We start from the raw sequence: 26,524 nt of genomic DNA, 5'->3' as shown, positions 1-26,524 counted from the left end.
TTGCCCTGAATTTGAAAGAACTAAAACAAGAATTTCCTGGTGAGCAACAGATTTAAAATTGTATTCTTGTTTTAGCAGTCAGGAACTCTTGTGTTCTTTGAAACCATAAACAAAATGATAATTTGTTTTCAAGGGCAAAGGAGGAGCTTTTAGTGGTTGTGATTGGCTGATGAATTGTCCGGTCCTATGACTACATCCCCTAATTAGTTTGTGTAGTACGGGATTCACATAGGCTCAGTGACATTTGTTGATCCTTTAACTCAGTACTATGTTTTGGTAGCAGCCTCTATGCAATGACAAAGGAATTTTGTGTACAGTGTATTGAGTCTGCAAAGAATTCTTTCAGAATTTCCATTAACCACATAGATTGGTCTTTCTCGGTTGCTTAATGGTCATACATTTTGGAGAGCAGACATGAGCTTGCATGCACGACGTGTCACGTTGCCTGCAATCACTCCACTTTTGCTGCAGAAACGGGTAAGATAGACTTTAATGTTTGTGTTCAATTACTCGTATTTTTTTAAAAAAGCAATTGTTTGTAAATCTATTCCTTAAAAAGGCAATTCTCTCAACTCTTTTGACAGACCCTATTTAACTGTTTAAAGGCTGAAAGAATTTTTTGTTTGGGAATATTGTACCTTGACTGAAATTTAGCAATTGGTTATAATAAACTCTGTATGTTTGATGCCTTAAGAGTACCTGTAAATCTGTAATCTAACTCATTAAGGAGGAAACAGAATCAACACTTAAATATTTTAGTACAAAATGGATGATCAACAATGGTGTTAAAGTCATCAGACTCCAAATGTTGACTCAGCTTTCTCTCTATGGATGCTGTCAGACCTGCTAAGTTTCACCAACAATTTTTGTTTGTGTGTAAAATTACACGCCAGTTACAAGCAGATTGTGAGCCACGGCTGACAAGTGAAATTACTATAAGACTATGAACTGAATGTTCTGATCTGATAGAAATCCCACTGAAATGATAGTATGGTGGTATACTTTGTGCCAGCTCCCTTCTGTGAATCTTTTAGGATCAGATTGTTCTATGTTAGAAACCTGCTGCTACTTGTTGATTTGCATACTCAGGTTTGGAGGTGATGTTTGGAGGGAGGTTGGCTGCAGTCTCTGCTATTGCATAGCAACTCAAAAAGCCTTGGTTGAAAAGTTATTTTCCAACAGAATCTTATGCTGACTTGACAAAATTAGCCAGTGAGCAATTGGTTGCAATCGTCAACATACCCCTTCCATTTTGGACCCTGCATGACCCTCACTCAACCATCTGAATTCCATGAGCAATGCTGAATACCACTGATTGGACAGAGTTTTAAGGTGACAAGGCCAAGAAATTGGTAGTATATCCTTTTTCAATCATTAACAACTGGCATGAATAAATATGTGCAATATACACTTATTTTCAATCAGAAAACACTTAAATGATGGTGTTCCCCACATTGGTGCAATATGTTATAAGCTGGTCTGTTGACTGTCTTGTTACTACCTGAAAACAGACAGTTTGTGCAAAATATGCCCCTACATGTTATCCTTTGAAAGCTTGGTAAACATCTTAATGGTTAACAGAGATCTGTCTATAAATAGATATTGGTTGCTTTACATTTTCAAAACCTTGTTTTTCTAAATATTTCACTGTTTAAATATTAATAGATTGAATTAATTGTTATGGAGTGTGGCTTTCTTATTATGATTTTATTATCTTTTATGACCTTGAAGATTGTAGTTCAGTGCCAAATGCTGCATAAATATGCCTTGCTAAGGTTTCTCATTATAACAATCCTGGATGTTGGCAGCAAGAGACTTTCATGCCATTCCAGTACAGGCCATCTTCTTTTCATTTACTATATTTAGTCAATTGAAGAATCTATGCACTAGATATGGTGCTGATAATAAGTCTGCAGGACATATATCTGCAGTGGTGCTTTTGATGGCCACTGATACAACACAGCGATGAATGGGTAGAAAATGACCAGTATTAGCATTGAATCCCTGCTTCATTGCTATATGGCACCTGGCTCCCAAGACTGTTGAAAGATGGAAAAACAATACTTGGCATTTAAAAAAATCATCAAAAATAAGCTTGCTACAAAGAAAATGAAAAATACTGGACACAGTCAGCTTTAACTCTTTTAAAACTCTTCCAATCTGGGGGCTCATTTGCAAGTCCTTTTTTCCACCAAATTTCCTGCGTCTTATCAGAGACATTAAAGAAGCTCCCACCTATGGCTCTAGCATGACATTGTATGACAAATTGATTTACCATATACCAGGGTGAGCCTTTTCTTTGAAAAGCAGAAGGTCAAATTACATAATTTATTTTGCCACCTTACAACTGTGGTATTTTCACATGCTAATATTTGTCTTTGTTCTGTAACAGAACTTCTTTTATTATCCCATGACTGACTATAAGTTTAGTTCTCAATACTTGGGAACAACATTTGCTGCAAAATAAAAGAGTGGGAGGAGTTCAAATGCCATAGATTCTGTTAGCTTAATTTTACTGCCAAAATAAATTTGTGATACTTATCTTGATAATTAGATGGCTGCAGAACCCAGAGAAAACAGTTCTAAAACCTACTGAAATTCTTCAATCAATCCTCAGCATCTGCCTTGAAGTCAGTCTCTGAAAACAATAAATTGTAGCCTGTCAGTCAATCCACAATATAAAATAACCACTGTAAAGAAGATAATTATTTTCCAGGGCTCTAAACTCATGTTATTTTTCATATACTTGACATGTAAGCTGATTCTCCTGATGTTAGCCATGACATGCTACATTCACGTTTGTAATTAGCCCAGTTTTTTACACTACAAATGCTTATTTTAGTTACTGGTATCTGTATAACTGGATACAGAATTAAACGGATTGATACAGATTATGTTGAGAAGAGTGACAGAAGGTTCAGATCCACCACAACTTGTGTTGCATGCTGAAGATATTTCAAAATGGTGACTTCCAATATCCACACCAGTGGTTCAATATTATGCTTGGCACAGAAGTTGACTACCTTTTTGAATGATATTTAGATGCATCAAAAGTAGAATTATCCACTGAAATCCAGGATCTTGAATTATAAAAAAAATTACAAAAGCTTTACTTTCTGCATATTGAAAATTTTATGTGGCTAAATAAGTTTTAGAAATCATGGGTCATTTTTACACAGGAGTTATTTTAACTTTCTGATGACTTCTTAGCTTTGTCATGTAGAAGGACTATCTGATCTTGTTAAGTTGAAAATCTATTTTGAGAATGTGCCAACTCAGTTTGCTTTTTGATAAAAACACCGAGAGAAATCAGCAAGAAGCTTTAGTGACAAGATATGTTCTTTCTTGAGTGCAGTACACAGAAGGCTAAATCTTATTTCAGCGATAGTAGGAACTGCAGATGCTGGAGAATCTGAGATAACAAGGTGTGGAGCTGGATGAACACAGGAGGTCAAGGAGCATCAGAGGAGCAGGAAGCCTTCTGAAGAAGGGTCTAGGCCTGAAATGTCAGCCTTCCTGCTCCTCTGATGCTGCTGGGCCTGCTGTGTTCATCTAGCTCTACACCTTGCTATCTCAGGCTAAATCTTATGCTTTTTTTGGCTAAGCCTGAATTGCGTTAAATGTTCTGGAGGTTTTATCACCATTAGTCCTAGAGAGGTTTCTTGTTGAACTTGCCTCACTAAATACGGCATCCCTCTTGTCTAATTTTAGTTGTATCTTATCATGCATTGTTCCATAAACAATTTGCTACTCGGCAGTAATCTGCCTAAAGACCAGCATCCCTGGCACCCTGCCATTTTTGAAAGACTGCTATGTACTCAAACAAACATTGGCAATTCAGTGTTGACCCTCAATGACAAAATAATAGCACAGCAACCACAAAGCCATGTTGTTTACAGCTCATAGCTGGCATCATCGACACTCCCTTGTACTTACAATGCAATTCTCTCACCATAGATGCTGTTTAACCACCATGCCACACAGTTTACCTGTCAGTAGCTGCATCCTGTTTATACATTCTCTCTAATTCATTACTACTCTTCTCCCAGTTCCCACTGTAGACCCACAAATCTCATTGTCCAGTAGGGGAACATAGCATACAGGCAAGCAATCGGACAATTCCAAGTATGAGCTTCAATTTACAACCAGCAAAAATACACATAAAATAAATGGGTACAGGCTGGAGTTTGCCCCACAATGCAAACCAAATGCTGGCATCATGATCAGTAACTATTTCACATTCCATGCGACATTGCTGCACCCCGCTTTCACTTACTGGAATTACATATCAGTCAGTACCTGTTTGGCTTCTAGCATTTGATACTGCAGAATACTGTACATCAATCAAACTGACGCTAACTCAGCACACCAAGGTGTAAATTTTTTTTTCCATTTCCCCTTTTACTTCTACCCTCAATGAATGAATCCCATATTCATATAACCCCCAGACTTGTGGCTGACTTAGAAAAGCAGCCCGTAGACATTACTGTCCACAGCCCTATGGCAATGTCTGTTGCTCCTTGACTGATTATATGTGATTTGCCTGACTGCTTGTGACGACCGCACAGAACCAAAAGTGCCTCACTCTCCAGATTGTAGTTGACATCTCCTTCACTCTGTCAGCCTGAGTGGATGACTGACTCTGACCAAGTCACTGTGCTATTTATGGTCTATGCTTGTCACTGGCAGTACTGGGACTCCCGGGCCAAAAGCACCCCACGCCCTCCAAACTGGGCTGAGAACTATACACTCCACTCATTTTCCAACATGGCCATTTGCTTAAGTATGCATGCAATTTGTTTGCTGTGCATGTTGTAACTGTTAGATTCACGTCTTGGTGTGACTTAAGGCTGCCCACACCAAACCCTGAGCAGATCCCTACTGACAAGCATGTCAAGCAGTCTATCTATGTGTCTGTACAAATAGCACATCAATACTGAGTATGAATAACCTTTAAGCTCTGGCTGAAGTGCCAATGTGCTAAGTAGCAGAACCATGGCATGACAAGGTATGAATGTTGTGAGGATACTAATTGATGGTAAGTGAGTGAGTATTAAGAGAGCAAATGAGCAGCCCAAAGATACAGCCTGGTCCAATCTGTGAGTTGGGTACTTAGAACATAGAACATTACAGCACAGTACAGGCCCTTCGACCCTCGATGTTGTGCCGACCTGTCATACCGATTTCAAGCCCATCTAACCTACACTATTCCATGTACGTCCATATGCTTGTCCAATGATGACTTAAATGTACCTAAAGTTGGCGAATCTACTACCATTACAGGCAAAGCGTTTCATTCCCTTACTACCCTCTGAGTAAAGAAGCTACCTCTGACATCTGTCCTATATCTTTCACCCCTCAATTTAAAGCTATGCCCTCTCGTGCTCGCCGTCACCATCCTAGGAAAAAGGCTCTCCCTATCCACCCTATCTAACCCTCTGATTATTTTATATGTTTCAATTAAGTCACCTCTCAACCTTCTTCTCTCTAATGAAAACAGCCTCAAGTCCCTCAGCCTTTCCTCGTAAGACCTTCCCTCCATACCAGGCAACATCCTAGTAAATCTCCTCTGCACCCTTTCCAAAGCTTCCACATCCTTCTTACAATGCGGTGACCAGAACTGTACACAATACTCCAAGTGCGGCCGCACCAGAGTTTTGTACAGCTTCACCATAACCTCTTGGTTCCGGAACTCGATCCCTCTATTAATAAAAGCTAAAACACTGTATGCCTTCTTAACAGCCCTGTCAACCTGGGTGGAAACTTTCAAGGATCTGTGTACATGGACACCAAGATCTCTCTGCTCATCTACACTGCTAAGAATCTTACCATCAGCCCAGTACTTTGCCTTCCGGTTACTCCTATCAAAGTGCATCACCTCACAGTTGTCCGCATTAAACTCCATTTGCCACCTCTCAGCCCAGCTCTGCAGCTTATCTATGTCTCTCTGCAACCTACAGCATCCTTTGTCACTACCCACAACTCCACCGACCTTAGTGTCGTCTGCAAATTTACGAACCCATCTTTCTACGCCCTCATCCAGGTCATTTATAAAAATGACAAACAGCAGTGGACCCAAAACCGACCCTTGCGATACACCACTAGTAACTGGTCTCCAGGATGAACATTTCCCATCAACTACCACCCTGTGTCTTCTTTCAGCATGCCAATTTCCAATCCAAACTGCTATACCTCCCACAATTCCATTCCTCCGCATTTTGTACAATAGCCTATTGTGGGGAACCTTATTGAACGCCTTGCTGAAATCCATATACACCACATCAACTGGTTTACTCTCATCTACCTGTTTGGTCACCTTCTCAAAGAACTCAATAAGGTTTGTGAGGCACGACCTTCCCTTCACAAAACCGTGCTGACTATCCCTAATCAATTTATTCTTTTCTAGATGATTATAAATCCTATCCCTTATAACCTTTTCCAACACTTTACCAACAACTGAAGTAAGGCTCACTGGTCTATAATTACCAGGGTTGTCTCTACTCCCCTGCTTGAACAGGGGAACCACATTTGGTATCCTATACTTGTCCCGGCTCACAAAATCTCCTTGCAACAGCCTTTCAGAATCAGTTGTAGGTGTGCCACTCAGTGTAGCTTTTTGCTTCCTATGTCTTGTATGAGGTGAACGAGGATCCTGAAGGGTTAGCAAGTCTTGGATCCCATTGTCCAGGGTGGAGGGGTATGTGCTGTTGCTGCCCATGGATCATGCCCTGAGATGACCTTTGGTGCCGAGCAACGTGGATGTTGTTCACAGCCAGTGGCAAGGTGAAGTTGTAAGGCACCTCCTCTGACTGCCATGTTGAGAATTCTTGACATTTATTTTGTCTGGAGCATCTGGAAACATCAAAAGTATTGGTAGATGTTATGAGGCTCTAGTTAGATCTAAGTACATACAAACTCATCATTTTCTGCAACTCAACAGGGAGGTTTTTATTTCAAAGTTGTGAACTCTGTAAAATCTCAAACAAGCTCATGAACACTGGCTGAACACTCACATGTGTCCCTTCCACACTCGCATTGCTTCAGTTTACACAAATTACTACATTGAGTTATTGTCTCAACGTTCCTGTTTAGACTTCTAAAGTCTCCTTCATCTGACACTTCCCCATCACACTCTTAATTTCAAGAATTTGGGGGTCAGTCAACTGTGATTTGGTTATTTCTTCCCTGAAATCTCCTCTCCCTGTTCCAGCACTATGAATCCCACCACTTTATGCCATCAACAAGCACCTCTCACCAGATTTATGCAGAAGATCAAACTGATGAAACCTACAGGTGTTAAAAACTCTGTGGCAGCCCCATAACCTGCCTCAGTCTCTGCCTTCATGTTTCAAAGCAAGAGTTAAATTCATATTATTGTGTTTGCTTAGCTCTAACAGCTGATGCCTCCAGAGAAGAAACATACTCCATAGAAATTAATGGTAATCTGAAACTGTGCCAGCAAGGAAAAAAAAGAGTTGTGCAAGAAGCAACTGGAATCACTGGCTGCAGTTAATAGCCTAGAAACTATGTTGAGATAAAATCCTTGAAAATGTTAAACAAAATAAAATCAGCAGGAGCTTTTCATAGTTTGAACATTTTTGGTGTGTATCAGCATTTACTCTTATGCATTTTTGGATTTGCATTATGAGGCAGGAAATGAAACTAGACTTAAAACCACTTAGCATTATCAGAGATTTAAGTGTTACAAAGACATGTTGCAGATGCCATTTCTGTTTTGCATTTTCTGGCATTGTCATTCTTGATGTGGTGAGATATACCAAAATCATCATTGGCACTAAAATGTTTCATGAGAATCCAAAACCACACGGAATAAACTAACTACTGGAAGTAATTTTTAATCAAAATTGCACATATGGTTTCATAAACTGTTGAAGACGAGGTTGCCAATAAGATAGGATTCTGGCCATCTGTTCAACATGCGAATTTGACACTGAGATAAGGCATATCAAAACAATCCTGTGTAATAACAGATACCTTGATCAAATCATCACCTGCTATTTATCTCAAACACTCATGAAAGGCCTAGGTCCACTCCTTTTGGCCCTGAATGGTGCCTAGTCTACCTCAGATTACCCTGTATGGGAAAAGTGCCTCAAAAATTTCAACAAGAGTGAAGCTTAGTTGCCTTTCTCTATTACTGTGCAACAAACCCATGAATGGTTTTCTCCAGTGATAGGATGCTGCTATTAAGCCAAGAGACAATTTTCCCAACCACTCAAATGAATAATGTGACATATAAATTTGAGTTCCAGTACAATACCAGGTATGTACGCTGTACATCCCAATGACTGGCAGACTGTACCAAACAACACACCTAATTAATAAGAACAGACAATGTTGGAGAAACTCAGCTGGTCTGCCAGCATCTGTGGAGAAAGGAAAGATTTTCTCATTGATTATTTGCAGAAGACAGCATGCAGATCAGGCAGAACAAGTCCAAGCTTGCAAGCCTTAGAAAAGTGTATTGACCATTAGATGTGATTCTGCTGTTGGAAATTATTAAATTATCCAGATTGTGCTCAGAGTTACAACAGAAAACAATTTTCATCATCATTCGGGTTCACAGTGTAACACACTTGCACATGCTAGAAACTACATATTAAATACGCAAGACCCTGTTTAATGTAAGCAGAAGGAATTTGTACATTGAATTGCACCTTTTTTGCGAAAAACAAGAGTCATGGAGATAGCCAATCACATCTGGGTCCCCATGGCAACACCCTGACAAATCAGAATCCAAGTCTCTGCTCTGTGAATTAATTTGGCAGCTTATTGTTCTTGCTGGATTTTCATGCCAATGCTGGCTCAATTAATTGGCATTTTTTTTTCATGCTGTATAAAATGGTGTCCCTTTTCTCAGGTCTGTTTTCTGCACCCTAGTCTGATGACTGCAATTTTAAAATCTTAAATATTGACTCCTTTTAGCAATGATCAAATTTTGTGGTACCAAGCAAGTATCTGCAGACCATTTCCTTGCATACCTTCAGTTCAGTGTATGACTTTAGCAGCTACAAAGCAGTGACTTCCTGTCTTAGAATTTTACTTGCCACCCAAATAAAAACCATAACTTACTCTGTCTGCTTTGTATGCAACGTCAATCATTTTGTGCAGCTAAGTTTTGATCTGAGGTTGCAAGATTCCAAATTTTGTTTTCTTGTAAGTGACTCGCAGGCTCCAGGCACAGATGATTTCCCACAATCCTTTATGTTCCCCTATGTGTTGCTGTCCCTTTGAGCCCAATGACCTTTCAGCCTGTCACCTTTCTGTTGAGCCTTTTACACATCTTTTAATGTGCCCTCTTTACTCCACAGCCCATCACCTTATGACTTGCCATGCCATTGCTGTCCACTCTGTTTCCAGAGAGGCCAGAGTTACCACAAACTACGATAACATATCACTCAATATGCTCATACTTAGAATTTCCCAATTTCAGTACTCTCAGTAACCCAATATAATTAACATTTCCAACTTGAGTTACCTGCTTTTCCTAGGACTCCACAGACTATCTCATTGAAAAGTCCCTAGCTGCTTTACAAAGCCACCAATGGTCCACTCCCTGGAATAACGTGGCAGCTCAAGCTGAACTGAGCACTGCCCAGCCCCCAGACTGATACTTCCAGAGCACCCTGATTGACTGGAAATCTCTGCATTGTCTGCACTTGAGCTTCAGAAATGACCTTGTCTGATGCTCGGACTGCTAGGACCACATTTCCCATGGCCCTGTGGTATAAACAGTCTAGCCCTTTGATTTACTGTTTTGTACCTCTGATGAAGGGTCAAGGCCCGAAACGTCAGCTTTTGTGCTCCTGAGATGCTGCTTGGCCTGCTGTATTCATCCAGCCTCACATTTTATTATCTTGGAATTCTCCAGCATCTGCAGTTCCCATTATCTCTGATATCATTCCTCTTGACCTCATTAAGGACTGCTCCCCATGGCCATTTGGTGTACAAACTGCTGGCACATGTTTGCAGACTGGATGTTAATTTAGCCTGGCACCAGGTAGTAACATGTCCACCACTTGATTGTTCATTGTCCCCTACTTTGACAATGTTTTCCCTCTTCCTCTGCAAACCACAGAAATTGACAGCCTCCAAGTACGTATGAAATTAATGAGTGCTAAGAAATCAATGAAGAAACCAATTACAGTAAGATGCATCCAGTGTCGATGCATACAATATGTGTTTGTCACTGTGTGTAAAGCGACCTGACAGAGCCTGCAAGTTGTGAGATTCGAAGTACAGTGTTGAAGAAGTGAAGTGATGTGGAATTGGTCAGACAGTGGGGATGATGATGTGGTGAGGCTGAGTGACGTGTTGATGCCCACTTGCCTGGATGAAGAGTCAAGGAGATAAGTGTCCATGGAGCTTACGGGGACATTGTCATAAAGAACATTAGATGATAGTCAGATCAAGCAATCAGCAAATTGCAGCCAATAAGTACCCACTTCAACTTAAATCTCAGAAATTTGCAACTTCTAGTTTCTTCTGGAAGGAATGGGAATTGGAATTGGTGCGGACATAAGGTGTGTTGAGCTACTGGTGTTATATAATTGTATAGAAATTAAGACAGCTGCTGCTTGACAGCAAAACTTTGAAGCCACCACTTAAAGATACAAGGAATATTTGAAAACAAAATTCTTGCCAGTGAAATCCTTTTGTTTTAGTTCTCACTCTATTTTCTCAACTTTCTCATCACTATCACACCAAGGAGTGAATAATTCTATCCATTATCTCAGCATCCACAACCTTTTGGGGGTTACAGAGTTGGAAATTTCCACTAGGCTTTATGTCAGAAAAATGCTTCCTGATTTTCTTAAAATCTAAATGGCCACAATAACTCTAGGATTGTGACTCCTCACCTCCATAATCCTTTGTGGATTTTTCTATAAGGAGCTTGTATAGATATGGAAAAACCATGAGAAATCTTAAAAGCCAATGCCTTCACTCTTTCCTCACCTCTCACCTTAGGAAACCAAGAATCAGAGGTTGTGTCACCCCTCGACGTTGTTTCTAATGTTTGAACCCCTTTGTATCCTGGCAGCTAGAATGACATGATCCTTAAAGCAATGCCTGACTGTATTGCTTACTAATGACTTGGTCTCATGTGTATTCTGCAATTGTGATTGATCTTCTGATGACTTTGATTTCCATAACACATTGTGATTATTCAGTCTACTAAGACTTTCAAGTCTTTTTCAAATTCATTCTTGACATTTTCATCTTGCTTTATGGAATACGTGTGCTCGTTCCATTCCAGGGTTTATTGTATTTATCCGTTAGTGCTTGACCCACTCATCAATTTTGTTTAATTCAATGTAATTTTTTTGATGATCTTACAAAGTGACTGTGACTCCTCATTTGGTATCCTCTGAAAAATTGGCCAATTTGTAATGTTTTAAAATTCCTGTATTGTGTGATGTGAAAGACCCACAGGCACCAAAGTGCTCTTACTTGCTTCATTGTTGTCAATTCTTTTGACTTTTGTCTTTCGAAGCATCCTTAAGTTCTCAATACTTCATCTCAGACCATGTTCGTGTAATTTTCATTATTGGTCAAATTAGTTATTGGTTTGTTTTATCTGGAGTTTAACTGCCATATATATAATATGTATAAATCAATTCAAAGGAAGATTATTGCTCTCAGTGTGTCTTCTTCTAATTGACCTTATATTGTCCACTGTTTGGTCTCATCATTGAGATGGTCAAGTCTAGTATAAAGTTATGCGTATTTTATCAGACTTGGTGCTCATCCAGAAAGGAGAACCTCATAATCGTAAATTAACACTATAAACTAAATGCTTTTTACATACCCTCCAGCGTTAGTATCATAACTTGATTGTTTTTAATACTTCTTCTATTAAAACTTATTTAAGGCTCATTACTTGGTCAATCACGTATTTCTGGCTGCCGGCTGCTGATGTAATAAACCTTAATACACACAAGTAATTATAAAACTAAGGACACAAGTGGCTTCAAATTGGCAAAATGGGTTCCTATCCTTCTGGACTTATTACAGTGAATATGATCTAAATATATTAGCAATATATTGATCACTCACTAATTATTTGATTACATTCTTCCAAATTTTTATTGTATGAGAATTGCACTCCAGTTCAAATCAGATGCACATATTTGTAATCTTCCAGCGAGGACTCTCAAATACAAAGGATAAAATAATGTCAACCATGGTTATTAACTAACATAAAAATAGTTGACATATTTTACAGCCAATAATGTTCACCTGTCATTATCAACTCTGCCACGAGTGTGTTTTTTAAAAAAAACTTTCCTTGTGCTTTAATCCTGTTTGTTTTTTTCTCATTATCTGTAGCACCTTAAACAGATGTCTTTGTGATACTTCAGTCCTTATAATTCCTTTATATTTCAAGATAAATGGACCTTAGCATGGTCTAGTTGGATTTAAGCATGTAATACCTGCTCCAGTATTCCATTGCTGATTCATAGTTCAATGACATTGTTGGTAGCTATAGTTTGTATATATCATTCCCAATTTGAGGTGTTTGAGTGGGTTTAAAACAAAAGAAAAAAAGGATTTAATCTTGGGTCTGATATCATGAACCTGATAACAGACCTGATACAGTGGACTCTTGTGCCTAATATATGCATCTTGATTTTAACTTAATCCCATCTCTGAAGACTCATCTTACAAATTAGATGAATTATGATCTAGGGTAAAAACATAATCTGGATTTCGAGGCTCCTATGTTCGCAATGACACATGTAAAATCTATCTTCATTTGTGCAACATTCAAGATTTGGATACCCTTGATAAACTAAAATCATTGGATCTGAAATGTATAGATACATGAATATCATCATCCCAGACGCCAATAGATTCGACTTATAAACTTGCCTTTCAGTCCCTTTTACTTTAGAAGCCACTGTATTGTCGTAAATATCACAATTTTGTGATGGTATATTCCATTCCTCTTTACTGAATAGGACAATCCAAGCTGTTGGTCTTTTCTGACATTACCTTTGTCTCTAAGCCATATCTTAAGCATGTGTCATATATTGGAATACAGATGCTTTCTCTATCTTCTCGTTTCGTTTCCTCTCACCTAGCATATAACTTCCAAAGACAGCACATGTAATAATCTTAGCTGTTTTTCTCTCAGCTCCATCTTTATCCTGCATTATATTGTTTCTATTGTTTTGAATTTGTTTACAAAGGACGATTTCAACACTGTAATAGATAAGAGGTCTTGACTTGTAATGTTTCTTCCTGATGCACGATCACCAAATGGGATCGAATTGCCTTCTCATAGCTTCATTGTCGCTCAGTCATAGAGTCATAGAGTATTTAGCATGGAAACAGACCCTTTGGTCCAACCTGTCTATGCTGACCAGATATTCTTGAACTGATATAGTCCCATTTGGCTCATATCCCTCTAAACCCTTCTTATTCATGTACCTACCCAGAAACCTTTCAAATATTGTAATTGTATCTGCCTTCACCACTTCCTCTGGCAGTTGGTTCTATTCATGCACCACTCTCTGCATGAAAAATTTACCCATCAGGTCCTTTTTAAATCTTTCCCCTCTCACCTTAAATCTATGTCTTTTAGTTTCGGACTCCCCTACCCTAGGAAAAAGACCTTGGCTATTCACCCTCTTCATGACCCTCATAATTTTACAAATCTCTATATGGTCACCCCTCTGTTTCCGCTCCAGGGAAAAAAAACCCAGCCTATTCAGCCTCTTGCTATAAATCAAACCCCTCAGTCCCAACAACATCCTTGTAAATCTTTTTTGCACCCTCTCAAGTTTAGTGTATTCCTTCCTATAGAAGGGCAACCAGAAATATACACAGAATTCCAAAAGAGGGACTCACCAATGTTCTGTATAGCTGCAACATGACATTCTACCGCCTCCCTAAACTGTTCTTACTCTCACCTTCCAAAACCAACCCAGCTCATCCCCGCTTCCCTAACCTGTCCTTCCTTTCACCCATTCCCTCATCCCACCTCAAGCCACACCCCCTTTTCCTACCTACTAACCTCATCCCAGCCCCTTGACCTGTCTGCCCTCCCTGAACTGACCTATGTCCTCCGTACCTCCCCACCTACACTCACCTTTACTGGCCCCATCCCCGCTTCTTTAACTTGTCTGTCTCCTCTCCACCTATCTTCTCCTTTATCCATCTTCCATCCGCCTCCCCCTCTCACTTTATTTATTTCAGAATCGTCTTCCCCTCCCCCATTTCTGAAGAAGTGCCTAGGCCTGAAACGTCAGCTTTCCTGCTCCTAAGATGCTGCTTGGCTTGCTGCGTTCATCCAGCTCCACACCTTGTTATCTCGGAATCTCCAGCATCTGCAGTTCCCATTATCTCTCCCTTGGTCATTGTTTTGATCAAAGCAAGCAAGTGTGACAAATACCTTCCTCACGAGCCTGACAACCTGTAACTCCACTTTCAAGGAATTATGATTTTGCGCCCCTAGGACTCTTTGTTTGGCAACGCTTCCCAGCCAGCACAATGTTTTGAACACTCAATTCTACTAACTTCAACATTCCTGATATACGCAGGTTCAGTTTTCAAGTACCAATAGCGCATAGCAACTGCCTTTGTCTAGCGTCTGATTCCACCCACTCTACCCCATCCCAACCAAAACTGTCTCAATTTCAATGCATATCAATGGGCACTGCAAAGCTAATCCAGTGTAACTGCTACTTGCAAACAGCAGCTTCATATTTTGTTTCAACAATGAACTGGCATCCAGAAAATATAAGCCCTGTGCTTTCAGTCTTCAAACTGACACTTACTCCACCCATCCTGGGCATTGTTCCAGTGATTTTCTAGTAGCACATCTCATCTAGAGAAACACCAAGGCTGATAACACAGATAGCGCTGGACACTGTCAGCACTGGGCCCTACCTAGTCACCAGGTAGCTAATCCGATCCTGCATGTCGTCTATAAATCAGACAGCCCATTTTAACCCATCCTCCCAATGTGGAGACCCACCACATTGAGCTTCATACACAACTGATCTTGTTGCCTTTAAAGCCTGGCATTAGACCTTAATGATGTCCACCCTGCTCTTTTGCACTCCTCCTCCTGTGGAGGTGGATGTATTGGCCATAGTCAATATCTTCCACATCCTGAGCCTATAATGCCATCTGATACTGTTCCAAATTTGCCCCAGTGAACTTAAGTTTCCCTATGTCACCGTTCTCGTTCACACTTCTGCAAAGAGCTCTGCTTTGCTCCCTAACTCTTGATTCCCTTTCCCCAATGTACGTACAGCTCTCACCCCTCTTGAAACCTCATGAATAATCAATGGACAAACACCCAGAACTGTCATCTCCCCAGACCTCTGACTGGCTTTAATGACCTGACTGACCGCATCCCTAACTGCTGTGTTTCCCTAATGCACCATGACTTCTCTGGGACTTAACACAAAACTCTTCTCAGATTATATTAAGACAGATTCCCTGATCGTGAATCACCCAACTGAACTACAGATCTTGACAAAATCCCTGGACTGTGTGAAGACTGTGCTCATGACTGATGATAATGGGATCCACTGACAGACAAGATCCCTTCCATTTACTGTACTGATGATTATTCCTCATCAATTATTGACATAGCCAGCTAACTGAATGAACATGCAGTGTGTTGTATGGCAGGCAGTTGGCACATGTTATAGATGTTGCATTGCTGTTTTAGTGTGCTGTTGATCAAGATATCCCCCATCAGCAGGACAGTTCAAATCTGACAATACTGACAAGTGTGATAAACAGCCTTTACTTTCTACATGAAAAAGCCCCTTAAAATAGCAGTAATGCCAGCCTGGCTAAATTGCAAGCTTGCCAACCAGAATGGCACAGCATAGTAAGGCAAAGCATGGATGATGTGAGCCTGCAGGTAGACACTAAGTAAGTGAGTCTAAGAAAGCAAATGAGCAGTGCTGAGATGCAGCCTTCTCCACTCCAAAAGCTAGGTCTCTGACCATATTCTCAGAGTGTCCTTGCAGCTGTTTCCTCCATGGTCTTGCCACTGCACTCTGCAATGTTGTTTGAAGCTTGTGAATAACCTGCCAGTGTATCAAAGGGGTACCACGATGGGTGCAAAGGGTCAGCAGATGCTGGAAAACAATGTTCATTGATGAAAGGTAAATGCAAGTAGTGCCTGTGGATCATGGCCTGAGATGTTGCCGTCCAGTGTCCAATATGAGTAAGTGGTGAACTAAACCTGCCAGGTGCTCGCTCTGGTATCAAGTTTCCCAACATCTAGCTTGTTTGGCAAGTTTGGTAATAACGGCATCTGAATGAATTATGGCATTTATACAGTGTTTGATCATCAATTGGCATCTCACTGCTGCCTAGTGAGAATTTGTTTCTTTCTATTTATTTGCGGAATGTGATGCATTGCTGGCTGGCCAGCATTTATTGCCCATCACTAGTTGTCCTTGCGAAAGGGGTGGGGAGCTGCCCTCTTGAACAACTGTAGTCCTCAATGCCATTAGGGAAGGAATTCCAGGAATTTGGCACACCACTGAAGAAACGATGATACATGTCCAAGTCAAGTTGGTGAGTGGCTTGGTAGTGGGGGGTGGGGAGGGGTGGTGGATGGATCTTGAAGGTGGTGGTGGTCCCATATATCTGCTGCCCTTGTCCTTCCAAATGCAAGTAGTCATGGGTTTGGAAGGTGCTGTCTGAGGATCTTTGGTGAATTTCTTCAGTGCATCAGGGTGGCGGGAATAGATGCTTGTGGATGTGGTGCCAATCAAGTGGGTTGCTTTGGCCTGGATGGTGTTAAGCTTCTTGAGTGTTGATGGAGATGTACTCATCCAGACAAGTGGGGAGTATTCCTTCACACCCCTAACTTTTGCCTTGTAAATGGTGGACAGGCTTTGGGGAGTCAGGAGCTGAGTTACTTGGCACGCTTGGCGGCACGGTGGCTCAGTGGTTAGCACTGCAGCTTCACAGCACCAGGGACCTGGGTTCAATTCCAGCCTCAGACGACTGTCTGTGTGGAGTTTGCACGTTCTCCCCGTGTCTGTGTGGGTTTCCTCCGGGTCCTCCGATTTCCGGCCACAGTCCAAAGATGTGCAGGTTAGATGGATCGGCCATGCTAAATTGCCCATAGTGTTCGGGGGTGTGCCGGTTATAGGGGGATGGGTCTGGGTGGGGTGCTTCAAGGGGCGGTGTGGACTTGTTGGGCTGAAGGGCCTGTTTCCACACTGTAGGGAATCTAATCTAATGTATTTCTGGCCTCTGACCAGCTATTGTAACCACAGTGTTTATGTGATGAGTGCACTTGAATTTCTGGTCAATGGTAGCCTCCAGAATGTTAACAGTGGGGGATTTAGTGATAGTAACATCATTCAATGTCATGGGGTGGTGGTTAGATTGCCTCCTATTGGTGATGGTGATGGCCTGGAATTTGTGTGGTATGAATGTCATTTGCCAATTGTCAGCCCAATCTTCACCAAATTGTTTGTGAAAAGCATTAAATATGGAGCAAGATGATCTCAAACATAATGACAGGCCTTGCTGCACTTGTCACTCATTTCTGGCACACACTTCGCCATAGCTGATGTTGCTCAGAAACTTATAAGATTCCATAATCTCTTGGAGCATATCTTGAGTTTCCATTCCTGTTCATAAGATGTTGATGCTCAAGGAGTAGCTCAAGCAGTCCATGGATATCAAGATGCATAGTATCAGGATATACATGAGCAACACAATGAAGTGTAGTGTTTGGTTTTTGAACAGATTTTAACTGATCAATGACAAAGTACCATTTGCTGTTTTTATTTTTGCCTTTCTTTTGCAATTTCTGCCAAGAACACAGCTGGATTCAACATGACTATTACAGGAAATGATACATTCCATTTTGAATCAAACATATTTTCTTTCTTACTGCAGATCTCCAACTTCATATGCAAAAGGTTTTGATTTCTTCCATCAAAATAATTTTAAATTTTCTTTTTTTTTCAAATTCTCAAGTTCTTTGCTGCAGACTTGCTTACTAATGCTGTTCGAACTATTATTTGTTCCAACCATTTGAAACAGCACGGTTCCTATGTTGCTGTCAGTGTTAAATGGCCTGATGCTTCCTTGTGTCTCCCTGTTATTATCTGATGAGGAAATATCCTGTGGCTCCGTGAGGGGTTAATCTTTAGCTATGAGGCACAGTAGTAACATGTTATACAATTCAGTGGAGTAATCTGCAATGTACTTTAGAAATTAATGTTGAAAAAGTTCAGAGATGTTTATCAGCAAAGTAGCAGTCACTTGTTCAGGCATCTGTTGTTGCCACTTTTCCCTTTGCCCATTGCCCCCAACTTGACACAGGCACTCATAAAATGAAGTCCCTGTTTGTTCTTTCAGACGGTTAGAAGATCACATGAACTGAAAAAGACTTTTTGTTTTGAGAAACAGGAGTTTTTCTAATGTCCTGCGCAGCATTTATCCCTTAACTAATTTTGTTTCTTACGAATGACTTAGTCATTATCACGTTATTCCTTGTGGGAGCAAGCAGTGAGCAAATTAGCTGCCAAGCATCCTATATTACATGAGTAACTACATTCCAGATGTAATTCACTAACTGTAAAGCACTTGGAGCATTAGGAAAGGCACCACACAAATAGAATTATTTCTCTCTAATGCCAACTTTCTTCAGGCATAAACCTACTAAATTTCTGAATGTTTACAGAAGGCTAAGACTGAATTGAGATCTCCTCAATGCTTCCACACCCTCCACATTGTCATTAATTACTCATGACACTCAAATACATACTGACAAATTAATTCTATAACATTTTGTTTTAACCAAACATTGTTTACTTCACCCAGACCTGGAATAATTCTTTCAGTAGGTTGCAGCTAAATAAAAACATTTCTCAAAACAGATTGTTCACCTGATTCTAGTTGTTATGGTCATATATTATCCATAAATATTCACTTGCAAATATTTTCTTCTGGTTACCTTGTACATTGGCCTAAAAATCAACTCAGATGGAATAGTGAATTTATGCTTAAATACTGCACAAGTGCACAGCACACAGTCTTATTAAACCAGGGTTCCATTACTTCAGCAGACGGTGGATTATTTGAAAGCTTTTTGTAACTTTCTTTTTTGAATTTTTGCGAGAATTTATCCTGTAAAATGTGAACTTTTGTCACTTTCTATTTGTAATGGTAGACCCATCTGCAACCATTGTCAATACGAGCTTTGCAGGCATGAATGCAGTTCTAGTTCTGTGGGATGAACTTTGTAAATTTGTCTATTCAAATAGAACCTGTTCATAAATGCTTGGAGGTTTGTTCCATAGAACTTGCCCTTTGTGGAAAGTAATTGCAAAGAAAAACTCCTTTGACCACATGTCCATTAGGAAGAGGTCAGCAAGTGGCGTCCTCGAGACCCTGCAGGAAAAGGAGACTGTTTCTTGTTGTTCCCTGAACAGATTGTCAAAGTCATTTTTATGATTATTATTATGCAGTACATATGTTAAAAAAAGCTAGAAAGATACAGTGAGAAATCTTTTGTCGCCATAAACCAGTGTCAATTTGAGTTACAAAACAAATAAAAATAAATTGCAAAAAAGAGTTCATCTTTTATACATAGGGTCTTCAAGCACAGCTCCAGGGCTTCTACAAGGTCTCTGCAATGTATCTCGGGTATCAAGGAGTCCTTGCTCTTCAGACCTACCATAGCCAGGATTCCCTGCTCCAGGCTCCGGCTCTACCATAGCAACATACCAGTACCACCAAGAGTCCCAGCTCCAGGCATCACCAGTACCACCACAGCCAATAGCCCCTCAAGCACCATTCTGTCAAATGATGAAGGAAAGAAGCAAAAAGATGATAAAGGAAAAGAGAAAGGGGAGAATGAGAAGGATGCAGCCAGCGTGGAGCAGACTGGCTCAGGAGCCTGAACACTACTTATCATGTCGGTGCTACCATCTTGAAAGTGGCTCTGTCATTTGACAGATTGCCTTATCAGTAGAACTTTCCAACAAGCACCAAGCTGTAGCTTGCCTGGTGATGAAAACAGCACTGCTGACAAATTCTTCAAGCATGCCCTCTGTTTGTGCACCACCACATGCTGCCCTTGATTCAGCTGCGCTAGGGAAAAAATTGTCACACACCACCTTCTGGAACGTCGGAGATAGTAGGAATTGCTGATGCTGGAGTCTGAGATAACAAGGTGTGTAGCTGGATGAACACTGCAGGCCAGGCAGCATCAGAGGAACAGGAAGGTTGACGTTTCAAGTCTGGACCCTTCTTTGGAATAAGTCCAGACCCGAAATGTCAGCTTTCCTGCTCCTCTGATGCTGCCTGGCCTGCTGTGTTCATCCAGCTCCACATCTTGTTATCACCTTCTGGAATGTGCCTTTGCAAAGAAGGTCTGGAGAGAGAGAGATGCTGTATTATCTGTCAAGGTTCATCCTGAGCAAGTCTGTGATGCTGGATTCTGTACTCTACAGGCTGTTCCCCAGGGTGCACACTGAGACAAACATCAGTTATGCATGGAGGATCATCCTCTTGGTGAAAGATGTTCTTTCATCTACCCCAAACCTGTTGATCTTCCAGTGTAAGGATTGGCTTTGACCAAGTATTGTAGATTCGTGCATTCTAAGGTCCAAGACTATATCCTGAGGGCTGCTCTAAAGCTTGGGTTGGCTGCTGTTAAAACACAGTGGGGAAAGACCACTTTCTAAGCTCTTTCTGCTGAAGTATAACACAAATCTGTAAACTTGCAGACCCTCTCATTGCCTTAATGTGTGCAATTATTGTCCTGCATGAGTAAAAAATGCCTTTGGTTTTTGCAACTGTAGGAAATAACAAATTCCAATGTTTGTTTTCATTGATCTGCAAAGACTGTTCAGAACTGCTTTAGTACCTGTGAATGTAGATAATGTTTTTTAATGAAAAAAGTACTTTTTACATGAAAATTTGTTTGGTGGTTTTGTCGACAGCCTGAATAAAATCAATTTGGATACTTGTCCATGGTCTCTCAGAGTGTGCTGCACTTTTCAAAAGAGCTCCATTGGAATAGCCTGCAGGGTTCTGCTCCTGACATGGCAAGCAATGGGCCACATGCAAGTTGACTACATTCTGTGCCGATTCTGCTGAATATTAGCCACTGCACGAGCGGAATAGGTGGTTTCCTACTTCACATGGAACACCAGGAAAAAGGGCATTGCTTTTAATTTTGCATATTCATAACTCATCTGAATTTGATACGTCAGATTGCATGGTGTTTGCAGCCCAAGGGATTGGTTCTGGAAATGGCTTATGCTCTCTGTTCATTCAATAACAACAATATTAGGTTCATATGTTACTGTAGAATGCTTAAATCTATAGATCATTCACTGTGATTGCTGCTAGTTTGCCCAGTTGACCTTTCTTTTCAAATAAAATTCCCTTGATGCTGTCGTATCTTTGTCATCTGTTGCATTTCCTTTACTATATAATTGTTATGGTTTATGGGAAGCTAGCTTACCAGCGTAAAAGTATTGACTACAATTATTGAGAACAATCTGTACCTTACTCTGCAATGAACCATAAACTAAAAATTTGTTTTTACAAGTACAGTAGTTTTGTGACCTAGTATAAGAGCTAACATGGTATTGATGGCATAGAAACTGTCAAATCAATTGTTTACTGTTTAATTCTAAATCTTTTTGGTGCTTAAGGGGACACCTATCTCTGCATATTTTAAACAACATTTAGCATTTCATCTCTTACTTTCTATTCCTTGTGATATTACAGCACAGCCTACATGTGGTAAACCTTGGAAATGACAACAGGAGCCATCCACATACGCAGCTGCTGTGTCCTTAATAGGTTTCTTCATGATTGAAAGTAATTCCAAGTGAGTTGCAGTCAGTGATAACAATGCGTATTTCTCTCTTAATCCAGAAAATTAGGCAATTGTACCTGTCAACAATTCTAACATCCTTGTGTTTAAATGGTTGTTGAAACTAAAGATTCTGCAGGCTTTATTAATAAAGCCTGGACAATCTTTACTTTTAACAAGCATTTTATTAATAAATTCTAACAGTGAATGCAAAATAATAGCCTGCAAGCCTGTGAGAAAGATATAATACTGTACCACCTGAAACACAGCTGGTAGATAGTGTTCACATTCTGAACAGGTATTCCTAACTCCTTAAATAAAAAAACAAAAGAACTGTGGATGCTATAAATCAGGAACAAAAACATGCTGCAAGATGAGGTGGTGGAAGCAGACGCAACAGCAGCATTCAAGAAACACCTGGATGAATACATGAATAGGAAGGGAATAGAGAGATACAGGTCCTGTAAGTGAAGACAGTTTTAGTGTGGAAGGGCAAAATGTGGCAGCACAGGCTTGGAGGGCCAAAGGGCCAGTTCCTGTGCTGTATTGTTTTTTGTTCTTTGTTCATTCTGAGGTTTGGGTGTATCATATAAACAAGCTTTTTTAATTGAATAAAAAAACGAGCATCTGAAACTTTGCACTGTTTTCTCATCTTTACCACCTAACCACAAACAGTTATTGTTATGGTCAAGAATTGCACCACTTTGGTCTAATGTGATAGATCCTATCATTCCACTTCACAATGGCAAATTCACACGAGTAGTGTGTTAACTATGCAGAAGAAAAGAAACTTCCCAACTGAAGTTCAGAAGCTTCCAGTACAAATGTAAATGTTTAGAATCATCATAACCTTTCAACTGAGCACAACCCTTGCCTGCAATCATGAAAGATTCAGCAAGTGAGGTATGAATGATATTGACAGGTGAACCTGCGTTAATTAAAATATTTGTTGTTGGTCTGCTTGTAAAACAACAGGAATGCCTTGTCTTCTATCACAATCAAGTCAAAACCCCTGTCAATTTGAAGGAGGCCTGAGCCCTTCAGTGGGTTTCATTAATTGTGAGCCCACTTAGTGTGCTATTGCCCCCCGCATAGAATGGATAATACCATATAAGACCATAGTCTTAGGAGCAAAAGTAGGCCATTCAGCCTATTGGCCTGCTCCATTACTCAATGAAATAATGGCTGATCTGATAACCTTCAACTCCACTTTCCTGCCTTTTCCTTTTAACCTTTGCTTCCCTAACTGATTAAACAACTGCCTATCTCAGTTTTGAATATGCTTAATGACCCAGCTTCAACAGCTCTCAGAGGTAAAGAATTATTTAGATTTACCCTCTGAGAGAGGAAATTTCTCCTCCTCTGATTTAAATGCAATCCCTTATCGTAACATTATTCCCTCTGGTCCTAGACCCTCCAGAAGGGAAACAGCCTTTTCACAACCCCCTGTCAACTCTCGTAAGAACCTTGTATGTTTCAAAAAGGTTGCCTCATTCTATTATATTTGAACAAGTATGGGCCCAACCTTCTCAACCACTTATCATAAGACAGCCTTTCCATACCTAGTATCAGCCTAATGAATGTGCTCTGGATTGCGTCCAATGCTTTTGTTTAGATAAGTGACCCAAAATTGTTCACACCATTTGAGCTGTGATCTGACAAGTGCCATATACAGATTTAGCAAAATCTCACTACTTTCAAACTGCATTCCCTTTGAAATTAACGCTGAAATTCCATTTAGCTTCCCTATTACCCATTGAGCTTGGATCTGGCTTTTTGTGATTCTTGGCTGTGGATTCCCAAATCTCTGAAGTCTTTCTTCATTACAATAATACTCAGATTCTCTATTTTTCCTGCCAAAATACATAACCTCATATTTTCCCATAGTATATTCGACATGCAAAGTTTTGGCCCACTTGCCTAACCTGCAGGCTTTTTATGTTATTCTCACCACTTGTCTTCCCATCTATTTTTGCATCACCTGCAAACTTGGCTATAATACATTCACTTTCCTCATCCAAATCATTAATATTTACCCTAAGTATTTGTGGGACCAGCACTGATCCCTGTGGCACTTTACTAGTTACAGGTTGCCATCTTGTAAATGATTGATTGATTCATTCATTCATTGTTGTGCCCCCACCATCCCAACTTTCTGTCTGCTATTCGTTAGACAATCCTCTATTCATGCTAATATACTGCCTCTAACATCGTGGGCTCTGATTAAGTCGACTAGCCTGTGGCTCCTCATCAAATACCTTCCAAAATTCCAGACATTCGTTCTTGAGCATTGGTTGATTTCATCTTCCATTTTAGAGGGGAAAAATATCAATTTGGAAAAGATTTGCATGAGTAAATCTTGATGTGAGGCATGTTGAGAGTTTTGCTGATTATGCTGGGTGATTTCCAATTTCCTGGGAAAGTCTGATTTTGAAGATGGTTTATTTCTACAATTTCGTATATAATGGCCCATTTTACTACAATGGAAACAAGATGTGCTAGGTACATTCCGCAAACGCTGGTATGAGAGCAAGCTGCTGTTTTAGCCCTTCAACTATCGTAACTTTTTTTTCTTGGTAGTGGGAGGTCCTTCCTACTGTGCTTTCTTCCAAAGTCCGCATTCAATTGCATTCACTTTGACTTGATGCCAGGGTAGGTCGCACAGGTTGAAATTCCCTTTGCAACCCTAACCTAGGAGTGGAACTCCGATAAATTCCCCACCCCACCTTCCCTGCCATTATTGGTGTTTTCAGGGTTACATACTGGGATCATTGGAACAAAACGTGTTGCCAAAATCCACACGCTAAAACATTAAAAGCTGCTTTGTCTGTTTCATCTTTTTATTCAGATTGATGTTTGCATTTCCAATAGCATGCAAAATTAGGGTGATTATATCCGCAGTGGTTTGCATGTGATAAATTTAGAGCTCTGCGTTTTATGCTGGCTCCCATCTATATGCAGACACAATAAGATGTTTTAAATTCCGATCTTCTAGCTCTGACTGGTTTCGCCTGAAGTTTGATCTTCGCCTATTCACTTTCAAGGCTTCATTCCCAAATTCAGTCGCTCCCAGTTCGCAAACGCAAGCTTGAAATAAAGAGATGGTTATTTCTTCCTCATTTACCACTTGACATTGTGCGTTTCAAACAGTCGTTTGAAATTTGAAATGAGCTGCTGAAATGCGGACTGGATCTAGTGTAACTCTGGAGAGGAGTGAAGGATATTTAAATGAGCAAATTGGAGTGGAAAAATCATTTACCTTTACTGTTACAACCAATGGTGAGAGATGCAAACATTTACAGCCCCACCACACTCATCTCTAACAGGCATAGAAAAAAAGGACTGTCGTTTCCAAACTGGGTTCTCTTGGCCATTGCAGAGATAAGTGAATATTATCATTTTAAGAGATAATGGGAACTGCAGATGCTGGAGATTCCAAGATAATAAAATGTGGGGCTGGATGAACACAGCAGGCCTCTCTGATGAAGGGTCTAGGCCCGAAACGTCAGCTTTTGTGCTCCTGAGATGCTGCTTGGCCTGCTGTGTTCATCCAGCCCCACATTTTATTATCATTTTAATGTCCTTTCTAACCCAAGTAGTTTTTGACAACTGGACTGATCTCATTAGATTGCTTTGATATATTCTCTTGGGGCACACCTAACACCCTCTAAACAAACATAAGTACCTCGTTTTCTCGGTTATGTTCAGCAAGATGTTGTTAAAACTCCCGTATCTCCACCGGAGCTGTATTCGCTTTGACACTCCGTTGACGAACAGAAATGCTGTTCAGTCAGCATCATTTTTTCAATGTCACAGATCCGTGATTTTAACCCAGCCGTTTCTTTTCAAAGGAACTCTTTTTTTTGTCTCTCAACGGTTTTTAATCCTTGAATCGCATGTTTCTTCATTTGGATAATACTGTCCTCCCTGGTAGCGCGAAAACAAGTGAACGCCGGAAAGTTCCTACTTTTCGCCGGCTTCCACATCTTACTGGTGACTTTTCCTTCAGTAAAAGTCATGACAGTGTAAAACTGAAAATAACTTCCTTTAGTTAAACGCTCAGAAAGCAGAACATTAAATTTTTCACCGGACTTGTAATTCGACTTTTCTTTGTATTGTGAGGAGATATGATTTCATTCGGGCACATATTATTGTTAGTCTACCTTTCCTCTGTTGTTAGTTACTTTTTAAACAATCAGATGTTCAGAGATAATGGGAACTGCAGATGCTGGAGAATCCAAGATAACAAAGTGTGGGGCTGGATGAACACAGCAGGCCAGGCAGCATCTCAGGAGCACAAAAGCTGACGTTTCGGGCCTAGACCCTTCATCAGAGAGGGGGATGGGGTGAGGGTTCTGGAATAAATAGGGAGAGAGGGGGAGGCGGACCGAAGATGGAGAGAAAAGAAGATAGGTGGAGAGCAGAGTATAGGTGGGGAGGTAGGCAGGGGATAGGTCAGTCCAGGGAGGACAGACAGGTCCAGGGGGCGGGATGAGGTTAGTAGGTGGGAAATGGAGGTGCAGCTTAAGGTGGGAGGAGGGTATAGGTGAGAGGAAGAACAGGTTAGGGAGGTGGGGATGAGCTGGGTTGGTTTTGGGATGCAGTGGGGGAAGGGGAGATTTTGAAGCTTGTGAAGTCCACATTGATATCATTGGGCTGCAGGTTTCCCAA

The 26,524-nt window shown here is 40.5% G+C and overlaps 1 protein-coding gene across 1 annotated transcript in view; it reads left to right on the top strand.

Annotated features, from left to right (window-relative positions):
* The first annotated feature begins 205 nt into the window (after positions 1–205).
* The window catches only part of LOC125454168 (growth factor receptor-bound protein 14-like), a 113,415-nt gene continuing 87,096 nt past the window's right edge, over positions 206–26,524 (top strand). Inside the window, exon 1 of the mRNA XM_048534656.2 lies at positions 206–477. Within this exon, the coding sequence (XP_048390613.1) occupies positions 415–477 (63 nt within the window). The 5' untranslated portion in view covers positions 206–414. The remainder of the gene's footprint in view (positions 478–26,524) is intronic.

The sequence above is a fragment of the Stegostoma tigrinum genome, chromosome 7 (assembly GCF_030684315.1).
Source record: "Stegostoma tigrinum isolate sSteTig4 chromosome 7, sSteTig4.hap1, whole genome shotgun sequence".
Taxonomy (NCBI): Eukaryota; Metazoa; Chordata; class Chondrichthyes; order Orectolobiformes; family Stegostomatidae; genus Stegostoma; species Stegostoma tigrinum.
The sequence above is the reverse complement of the archived record's forward strand: the minus strand, read 5'-3'. Positions and strand labels throughout refer to the sequence as shown.